The sequence below is a fragment of the Hemicordylus capensis genome, chromosome 5 (assembly GCF_027244095.1).
Source record: "Hemicordylus capensis ecotype Gifberg chromosome 5, rHemCap1.1.pri, whole genome shotgun sequence".
Lineage (NCBI taxonomy): Eukaryota > Metazoa > Chordata > Lepidosauria > Squamata > Cordylidae > Hemicordylus > Hemicordylus capensis.
This window is the reverse complement of record NC_069661.1, coordinates 214130766-214141788: the sequence shown is the minus strand read 5'-3', so window position 1 is coordinate 214141788 and position 11023 is coordinate 214130766. Positions and strand designations below refer to the sequence as shown.

Here is an 11023-nt window from a genome sequence, read left to right as displayed (position 1 = left end):
AGCTTAGAGTTGTTTGGCAATACAGCTCCAGGCTCTTCTAGGGCTGCTCTTGTGATTTCTGTTACAGCCAGTTCTTTGCGCTCAGACACGCACTCAGCAACCCACGTGGCTCGTCCACTGGGAAGCAAAGGGATTGTTCCAAGGCAGGAAATGTCCGGCTGTAGCAGACTTGGGGTCCCGACTGCCATGGACTTTCCTGAAGTCCTAAAGTCTCTTCTGGAGTACTCGATACCCTGGACGGGCAATCTGAAAGGTAGGAGGGAGCAAAAACGTGCTCTCCTTTCCCTGAAGCCCAGCTTTCGAAGGGAAGGAGTGACGACGTCAGGGATAACAAATCTCTGCTTTTTCCTGATTTTTCCTAGGGGAAATTCCTGGTTTTCTCTGCTTTGACTCTGGAGGCTGGGGCTGTGACTCCTGCTCCAAGTCATAGTTAATATTGCTGCAAAAGTGTGTGTGTGTGTGTGTGTGTGTGTATGTGTGTGTGTGTTGGGGGAGATGTGCTTGTCTAATGTGTAAAACGTCTGGAGATAACGGTCGCGTTTGATTTGTCTCTCCAAGTAACTTCTTGGGAGACCTTCCACGCAGATCCTATCGGCAGCAGGAGAAACTCTATTCCATCCCACAAGGTATTCTTCTGTTCCGATTGATAATACTCACGAGGATCCTACATGAGAGCAAATCGATTTACATAGTTTAAATTTGGATGTGAGTTGTGTTTGGTTTTATACGTGCGTAAGTTCGGTGAGTCCGAGGCAAAGCCTGAAGCCCGGGGGCTGGGGATCGTTTCCTGCCCTCTCGTCGACGAAATTAGAGGGAGAAAGGGGCTTGCCCTGACTTGCCCCTTAGTCAAAGTTCGGCCTTCCCGGTACTGTAATGGGGCTCACAACGGTCTGTTGATGTTATGGTTTCTCGACGTACAGGCGCGCGCGCGTTTTTTATTCCGTGACTATATGCCTGAGCACTGGGCGGTAGTTTGTGTAAAGCGCCGCGGTGTTGTGTTGCGTTGCCCTGGATGTGTGCTCCTGGGCAGGTTATCTCACACAAGTTGGAGTTTGTTTCAGTGTACAGACCTTGGATGGCAGAGCAGACATCGCTGAAAGGCTGCATAATGGGTTAATGTAGCCGGGGGAAAGGCTGCTGAGACTGAGGGAGACGGTCTCAATGCGAGGGCAACGACAGTCTCCAACTATGTCAAGGCGAGGGCAATGCTAGTTAAAAGCTCAGTTGGATTTGTGGTGCTGTGATGAAAACAAGGGTAACGGAGAAGGTACGTGTTTTGCCTTGTTTCCATGTTTGTTTGTTCCTCCCATCGTTGTCTGGAAGTCTTCTTCCCCTGCAGAAATATCTGTGCAATACTCTGGCTGTATAAAATGGAGCCAAATGTCTGGTTAATAGCATTATTTCCTCCCAAACTCTCTGTTACTACTGTGAAAGGCGCACTGGAAGCCAGAGTCTTCTGTGCATACTCTGGAAAAATGGTCCAGAGCAGATAGTTGGGGCCATCTAGTAACAGGATTCTGATACTTCCTTAAAACTTAGGTATTCAGATCCAAAGGCTGAAGCAAATTAGAGGATTTTATTCAATAAATGTGTAATATTAAAAGGAAAATGAGAGGATCTCTGAGGGCAATAATCTTAATCTTGGCTGAATGTGGTTTATTTTGGTTGCTCTGAAGATAGATTCTTGGATTATGATACCATAGTAACGCCCTTGCAGGGAGATCTCCCTAACATTTAACCAAACAGCCTTTACTTAATGTTTAGAGTATTCAGCTCTACAAAATGTAATAATCCCACTGAAGTACCTATCTTTCCAAATATTTCTGGAGGAATGGGGAGAAAAGTAGGAGAAGGAGGGGTCTCCTCACATCTTTTAAAACATTAATTTGATCAAGCTTTAATTTTTGTACTAATTCCTCTGGTATCCAATGGCATGCAATACCCTCTATATCCTCCCTAGATCCAGACAGCCTCTTAAGTGTCTGTCTTTTGCAGCACAGCTGTCCTCCTCCCAACACCATGTAAAATGGAATACCCTATCACATGCTTAATTGTGATACAGTTGTCCGCCTCACTGAATCTTCTGCTTTATTTCTCCCATTCAATCCAGGGCTAGTGCTAACACTAAAAGGAACTAACTCTGATATTGACTTACAAGGTCTGTGAACTCTAAGGAAACCAAGAGGGTGTACTGCACCTGGTGGTCCAGTAGCCAGGATTTAACACACTGCCCTATTTAATCTGCTTGGCAGTCAGAAAGACTAATTCCAGTAGAAGACTAAGTACAAGATCTTAGAGTAAGCTGTTTCATCAGTGACCCAGCAGAGCTGCAAACTCAATCCCTGTGTATTATGTGGTGTGGGTGGCCCCACAGAAAGCTTGTCTAGTGCATAATTAATATACTGTCATTCGGCATATCAAATCTTGCTATGTGCAAATCCATATGCCTGTACTTTGGCACAGTAGATGTCATCCTAAGTCTGGAAGTTAGCCAGACGAGCATTACCATGTGAGGTAACTCTGCTGTGCTAAAAAGCAACTATTTTACTCTGTAAACTGGGGCCTGATTTAAATGTGTCAGGCAAGCAAAAAGAACTTCTTTGTGAAGTGGTTCACTCTACACTCCATTTCTGCATCTGAAGCTAAAGCAATCAACTTTAAATAAGATATCATATCTTATTTAAACCTGGTTGCTTTAGCTTTTGATGCAGAGTTAGCACATGAGAGACCTGTGGCCCAAGCAGGCACTTTGTTAATGTGCTAATATTGCATGCATAGTGACTGAAGGACCAGTTTATAAGAGATGGTAAATGTGTACCTTGAATACCACATAGGTGAGCTCTTGCTTGCCCTGTGTCCCACTTAAATTGGGCACAAGAGGACTATTTTCTTGTTGTGTGTGTTAATTGCCCCCTACTGGCTGAAAAATATTGTATTACAGTATACACTTATCTGTTTAATAAGATTCAGAGAGAGCTTGAGGCATAGGCAAATTGCCTAGGGAGGATTCTACAAGAGAAACCATGGTGCTTCAAGTCTAACACAGTTGTAGAATTCCATTTTATTTACAGGGAGCAACAAAGATTATTATTATTAATATTATTATTTTACATTTATATCCCGCTCTTCATCCAGGGAGCCCAGAGTGGTGTACTACATACTTGAGTTTCTCTTTCACAACAACCCTGTGAAGTAGGTTAGACTGAGAGAGAAGTGACTGGCCCAGAGTCACCCAGCTAGTTTCATGGCTGAATGGGGATTTGAACTTGGGTCTCTCCGATCCTAGTCCAGCACTCTAACCACTACACCATGCTGGCTCTCTTTGAGATGGAGGTGCACAGAGTCTTGTAGGGTGTGGAAAGCGAACAAGTTTAATCAGCCTACTTTCCTTTCACTGTCTGTACAACTGGACTAAATTTGGTTCAAATCGAGGTCCACAAGTTAGATCTCTTGCATCTCAAATGTTCATGCGTCCGCCATCTTGGATTGGGGTGGATGACATCGTTAGAAACTACACCATTGAGGTGTCCCTGTGTGTCACTCACTACAACTATACCAAATTTGGTTCAAATCGGTTAGACAGTCCTCAGGTTAGTGCACTTGCACCTCAAAAATATACATGTCCACCATCTTGAATTGGGTTGGATGACATCATCATAATCTACACTGTTGAGGTGTCCCTATGTGTCCCTACAGCTGTAGCAAATTCGGTTCAAATTAGTTAAGCGGTTCACAAGTTAGCCCACTTGCGCCTTGTAAGTTTACGCATCCTCCATCTTGAATCAGGGTGGATGACATCACAGAATATGCCATTGAGGTGTCCCTGTGTGTCACTCACTGCAACTGTTCCCAGTTTGATTCAAATGGGTTCATCAACCCACAAATTAGTGCACTTGTGCCTCAAAAGGTGCAATCTTCGCCATGAGTCTCACTGCCTGCTAAGATCATCTGGAGAAATTCGCCTGTGGCTGCCGCCAACTCATCTAGCAGTTACTCGGGAACCGGCCTTCTCCATTGTAGCACCTGGACTTTGGAATTATGCTTCCTGTTGAAATAAGAGCCTCCCCATCTCTGGCAACTTCTAAAAAGGCACTGAAGACACATTTATTCACCCAAGCTTTTAATTAGACTTATAGTTTTAAATTTTAATATGGGGTTTTAAATGTTTTTAATCTTTTAAATTATTTTAACTGTTAATTGATTTAATTTTTTAAATTATTTCAACTGTAAACCGCCCAGAGACGCAAGTTTTGGGCAGTACAGAAATATTCTAAATAAATAAATAATAAAATAGACGTTCACGCCACCACCATCTTGGATTAGGGTGGATGACATCATCACAATACACTGTTGAGGTGTCTCTGTGTCCCTACAGCTGTAGCAAATTTGGTTCAAATCAGTTAAGCAGTTTATAGGTTAAGCCCACTTGCACCTCCAAAGTTTACGCTTCCGCCATCTTGAATCAGTGTGGATGACATCACAAATGATGCCACTGAGGTGTCCCTGTGTGTCACTCACTACAACTGTACCGAATTTAATTCAGATGGGTTAGGCAGCCCACAAATTAACCTGCTTGCTCCGCAGATGTTCACGTGGCTGCCATTTTGAATTGCGGTGGATGACATAATCACACACCATGCCATTAGGACATCCCTATGTGTCCTGACAGCTGTAGCAAATTTGGTTCAAACTGGTTAAGTGGTTCACAAGTTAGCCCACTCGCGTCTCAAAAGTTTACATGTCCATCTTGAATCAGTGTGGATGATCACAAACTGTGCCGTTGAGTGTTCCTATGTGTCCCCACAACTGTACCTGATTTGGTTCATATCGGTCCAGGTGTTGTGAAGTTGAGACACACACACACACACACACAGACAGAATGGTGGGTGATCTTATAAGCCTACTGGAAAGTCAGCTAAAAAGGAGAAGAGAGTCAGTGCATTATGGGATGTATTATTTATTTATTTATTCAATTTTTATACCACCTTTCCGAAAAGGCTCAGGGCAGTTTACAATTAAAACAGAAACCATTAAAACCAACAGCAATTAAAACAATAAATATAAACACCAATTAACAATGAAAACATCTTTTAAAAGAATTAAACAATAAGAGGCCAGGCCAAATAGATAGGTTTTAAGGGCTCTCCTGAAGGTCAATAAAGAATTAAGATTGCAGATTTCTGCTGGGAGTGCATTCCACAGCCCATGAGCAACTACAGAGAAGGCCCGCCTCTGAGTCGCCATCAAACGAACCGGTGATAACTGGAGACGGACCTCCTCAGATGACCTTAATGTGCGGTGGGGATCATGTAGAAGAAGGCGCTCTCTAAGATAACTCGGACCCAAGCTGTTCAGGGCTTTAAAGGTAATAACCAGCACTCTGTATTTGTATGTATGCATTTGTATGCACTCTGTATGTAGATGGGGCAAAGAGACAGCTGAGAGCTGGATCTGCAGAGAGATCTGTGGCTAAGCAAACAGAGAAGGGGGTACCAGAGCTGGGGATGTAGAGTCGATTAAGCTGGTAAGGTTTAAGGCTAGAATTTGTTTCTACTCAGATGTTGACAGACCTTTACTCACCACGAGCCTCTGGGCAGGCTAGAAGCTCTAAAAGGAAGTGTATGTAATGTGCCCCTATTTATCCTAGGATAATGTCCTTTCTGACAGCCACCTAATGGTACAGCAGGGAAATGACTTGATTATCAAGCTTGAATCCCTGCTAGTATGTTTCCCAGACTATGGGAAACATCTATATTGGGCAGCAGCGATATAGGAAGATACTGAAAGGCATCATCTCGTACTGCGTGGGAGGAGGCAATGGTAAACCCCTCCTGTATTCGAGCAAAAGAAAACCACAGGGCTCTGTGGGCGCCAGGAGTTGAAACCAACTTGACAGCACACTTTACCTTTATTGTCCTTCCCAGGGGCTGCTGTTGGTTGGTGTTTATGTGCCTTTTTTGTGAGCTTATTTGAGATTGGGAACAATCTTTTGCTGTGCAAACTGCTGTGCAAACTTTTTTTGTTGGAAAGTGGTGTATAAATATTCTAAGTATAGTTAATAATCTGAATATCCATTGGAGGTATTCAGTTGAGTTGCTTTATCTATAGCCTAGATTATTGTGTTTGTTTAGACTTACATCCAGTCTAGGCTTTGAAGTTCAAAGATAGGTAACAATGTTTATAAAAATTAAAAACTTAAAGCAATATTTTGTTAGTACAATCTCCCAGTCTCATTTGTCCTGACAGCTGGAAGGAAAGAAGTTTATAATTGTAAAAATAAAGGCCTGTTTTATACACCTCCAAAGATGCTTGCAGCTTCAAGAAAGTATGGCAAACCCCATATTTCTGCTGGAAGCAGCAGATGTTTTTGGAGTGCATTCCTTGCCTTTATTTATTTACTAAAATAGTAGCACAATTTCTTTAAACCAGCAGAAAAAGAACAGATAAAATCATTGGTATCAATTTTGAAAGCTCTGGAGAATAGGACAGAATTAGCCTGGTACTTAATATTAAAGAAATGGGCAAATCTCCCTCAGGAGGGAATTCTAGAACTGGGGTACCACCATATGGAAGGTCCGTTCTTCAGTGTTGCATGGTTACATGGGAACCTGCCATAGGGAGTCAGACTATTGGTCTACTTAGCTCAGTGCTGTCTGCACTGGCCAGCAGCAACCTTCCAGGATATCAGCTGGGTCTTTTTTCAGCCCTAGCTGGAGATGCTAGGGATTTAATCTGGAATCATCTCCATGCAAAGCGGATAGTCTTCCACTGAGCTATGGTCATAGGAACATAGGAAGCTGCCATATACTGAGTCAGACCATTGGTCCATCAAGCTCAGTATTATCTACACAGACTGGCAGCAGCTTCTCCAAGGTTGCAGGCAGGAATCTCTCTCAGCCCTATCTTGAAGATGCCAGGGAGAGAGGGCACATGGAACCTTCTGCTCTTCCCAGAGTGGCTCCATCCCCTAAGGGGAATATCTTACTGTGCTCACATATCAAGCCTCCCATTTATATGCAACCAGGGTGGACCCTGCTTAGCTAAGAGGACAAGTCATGCTTGGAACATAGGAAACTGCCATATACTGAGTCAGACCATTGGTCTATCTAGCTCATTATTGTCTTCACAGACTGGCAGCGGCTTCTCCAAGATTGCAGGCAGGAATCTCAGCCCTATCTTGGAGAAGCCAGGGAGGGAACTTGAAACCTTCTGCTCTTCCCAGAGCAGCTTCATCCCCTGAGGGGAATATCTTGCAGTGCTCACACATCAAGTCTCCCATTCATATGCAACCAGGGCAGACCCTGCTTAGCTATGGGGACAAGTCATGCTTGCTACCACAAGACCAGCTCTCCTCTCCCCCACCCCTGGACAAAATGATCCATCCCCAATAGACATCCACCTCAATTCTGAAGGCAGGGGTATCCAGAAAGAGGGCTCAGAAGATGATCTTAATGGGCAGGCAGGTTAATGTGGGAGATAGAAACCAAATTCCAGGCCTTTTAGGATTGTAGTAAGCATGAGCACCTTGCATTGTGCCCAGAAACAAATTGGAAGCCAATTATGCTCGGTATTGTACTGCTACAGTCTTCTGGCAGTACATTTAACTGGATGATCCCAAGTTCTCAGATGATTCTTCAAACAAAGGTTCTCTTATTGTTTGTCTGTAGTTTCCTGTTCAAGCTGGTTTATATCCAGGGTGAAAATACTACTTCAGGTAACAGTAGTATCTTTCCCCCTATCTTCTCCAGAATTAAGTCTTGGCAGATATTATCTACAGAGCTAAACAAAGAAAGGAAGCAAAAGAATTTTATTGTGGTATAGACTGCCCTTGAATATGGAGGTTCCACATGAGAGCCAAACTGCCTGTGAATATGGAGCCTTCATTTCTTAAGTATGGACCAGTGAAGCTTCCATATTCACTGGCAATCTGGCTCTGATGTATAATCTCCATGTTCAACCTATACCAGAATGATGGTTTCTTGGTGCTGCATAGGAATGGATTTTAGGATTTCCTTGAGGTTTCTTCTTTAGAACTTCCTAGCATGGGGTTCTTGGTCCCAATACTAATACATTTTTACTCAAAAGTAAGCCCCAGAGAAATAAATGTGGTTCCCCCTTCTGTGCTTTGCTGAAGGATTGGAAGGAAGTGGGTGGGGGAGAGAAAACCCACATTCTTGTCTAGGATCTCTGCTGGTCCTGATTCCTGTGTATGTTTACTCAGAAGTAAGCTCCAATGGAATCAAAGTAATTTATTCCAAGCTTTGGTGAGGGTCTCAGCTTTTCCCCTTTGGTGGGAGTGAGAGAAAGGGGCGAGAGGGAGAAACAAAAGCCCATGAAAGGGAGGGGGGGGAAACGGTTGTTTAACTATACAAGGGCCAGAGTGTGCATAGACTGCCCTTATCAGGCACCTATGTTCAGGATCAAGATATCACTTGCTATAAATTGCCAGGAATTGCCCCTCCCAACTTTGGCTTCAGAATTCTCAGTGGGCACTCAATTATGCTCTTAGCTAACTTTTACCCTTGATTATTTTCCCTTATAAAGAGTTTGAACAGTAATTACTCAAAAATCACTAGATTGATGTTTTTCAAACCATCAAAAGGCACCAATCCTATTTGGACCTGCATTTGGCGGGAATGTTAAGACATCAAACATTTTAAAATATACATTATCTGTGGTGAAAAAACACTGCCAACACTTTGAAATCTCTTTTTAGGAGATAAAAACTTAAACTGCTTTATCTCATCCATTTTGCAATTGATTTGCACCAAATTCAGAGGAGTGGTGTGTCCCTCTTCCCCTAGCTGATGTGTACACGATTTCAGGGGGATTGGGTGGATATCTTTCACTTTATAAGCAATAGAATGTTTAGGACTTATAATGGCAGAATGTTTAAAACACTCATCTTAACTATACTGGTACAACTGTGCCAGTATAATAATCCTTGACTTCTTGTAACAGAACCCATTTATCCAAGTGAGGAGGGGTGGTCATTGGGATGGGTGTGGCTGTCAGGGTCGGTGTGGCTATGGGGCTGCACATCTTAATTTGAGACTACATCACTGTGAATTAGTAAAGTTACATACACTTGGCAAACAGAGCTCCAAATGTCTGTCTGTGAAGTGTTGGTGCTCTTACACTTGCAAAGGTTTTGCCCCACTTCTGGAAGGCTTTTCCCCCTAAGGCATGTGCATGCGCTCACAGGTGTTTTTAATGTCTGCTCAGTTAATTTTAGATCCCTGCTCAGATTGAATCAGGAAGGTCCCACTCTGAATCCATGCACATGCACACATATTACCTTGATACTGCCACCCAGAACAAAACTCATTCTACACACAGATGAAAAAAATTAGAGAGAATGCTCTGGAACAGTATTTTTGTTTTGATGGGTGTTCAACACAGCGTGAATTCTACTTGAATGTGATGATACTGAAACCTTATTGATACATTATTATTGATACATTATGTTCAGTGCTTGATCTGTAAACAGTAGTAAACTTCCTAAATGTATCCTGCTTTTGAAGTGACCTCTACCTAGGTTCTCTTAAAATAAATGCATGTACAGTTACCCTATAATATGCACACAGACTCATGTACATGCCTATAAACACCTGTATGCACAAGCAACGTCTGAATACAACTAGTGGTAGTGTGTAAGACCTATCACTTAAATTCTGTGCTATATGAATTATCTTGTATTCTATTGATGCTTGAATTGAATATTCTTCTCATGCAGGCTTTCTCTCCTTCCTTATGATAACTGAATTAGGGTGGAAAAACATAAACTACAACCCACAAGCTGGAGGCTCCTTTCTCCTTGAGTGAGAAGTGTGTATATATTACCAGTATAGTGTACTGGAAGTATTTGCGGGGGTGGGAAATGATGAAATCCTGCTGACAAACTGTCTCCCACTCGCTAAACAAGCTCTGCAACTTTGCAGTGTCTTAAGTCCATCAAGCTCCTCCAATCTTCGCCGCGCTCAGCTGGGACTAGGCCGCTTTGCGTCATTACACCTCTTCGGACGCGAAACACCCTTTTCCCTGGTCCCCCCTCCCCCGCCTCTCGCGCGGAGGTACAGAAGGGTTCCGCCTCCTCCCTCTATTGGCTGCTCTAACCACTTGCGCGCGCGCCATAGTAACCCCTTTCCAAGCTCGTAGGGGGGTGGAAAGAACCGTAGCGCGCAGCGGCAGGAACCTCAGTGGGACCGCCGACGCCTGTGGCGGTGAGTGGGAGGAGTCCCTATGCTAATGAAACTCACCTTTCAGCACACGTGCCGAGGGTGTGTTAAGGGTTGTCTCGAACGTCCGCGGTACTAAGACATCTCAACTGGGCCCGCCTTTCGGGAGGCGTATAACCAATGGCAGAGCGTGAAGCGTGTGAGTGGCAAAGTAGGGCTCATGAATAATAATTACTTTGGGGCCCACGGAGGAGGTCCCGACGGAAGGGTGCGCATGCGTAGCGCTCGGTTTCGGGTGGCGGTGACTTTATTTTTTGGGGAGCCCCCCCGCCCCACACTGTCTCATTTGTCGCCTCGGCTCGAAAGGGGAGGGGGTCGGTCTTGAGCTTCGTTGGTCGGTATTCCTGAAGTCGAATAGCATGTCCAGCCGTGCCGCGCACCAGGAAGCGGCGACGGTGGCGGCAGCAGGAGCGGTGGCGGGGACAGCGGGCGCCGCGGAGCTGGAGCGGGGCCTGGCGGGCGCCTTCCCGTTGGTGCTAAAGAAGCTGATGGAGAATCCGCCGCGGGACACGCGCCTCGGTGAGGGCGGCGGGAGCGCGCCTCGTGGTGGAACGTCGATCGCTCCGCTTGCTGCGGAACAGATGGGCGGGCGGGCGGCCAAGCGAGCGTGCCTGGGGGTGGGAGGAGGAGGAAGAAGAGCAAGGAAAGGCCAGCCTGGGGGCAGAGCTGCCTCGGCGAGGCAAGTTGCAACCATTTGGCTCTGGCCTCGCGCCCTGGTATGTCCTTCGTTCCTGCCCCGGCGGGACGAGGAAGCAGAGTGCGGTTAGGTCCAGGAGCCGACTGCT

General features: G+C 44.9%; 1 protein-coding gene across 4 annotated transcripts in view; it reads left to right on the top strand.

Moving 5' to 3' along the window:
- TEF (TEF transcription factor, PAR bZIP family member) overlaps positions 1–11023 on the top strand; it is a 34416-nt gene continuing 23393 nt past the window's right edge. The window contains exon 1 of one of the 4 annotated variants that reach the window (XM_053253646.1): positions 1–253. In XM_053253646.1, the coding sequence (XP_053109621.1) occupies positions 151–253 (103 nt within the window). In that variant the 5' untranslated portion in view covers positions 1–150. Of the gene's footprint in view, positions 254–10324; positions 10758–11023 lie in introns of those variants that run through there. The other 3 variants (XM_053253645.1, XM_053253644.1, XM_053253643.1) reach the window with 3 other exon arrangements.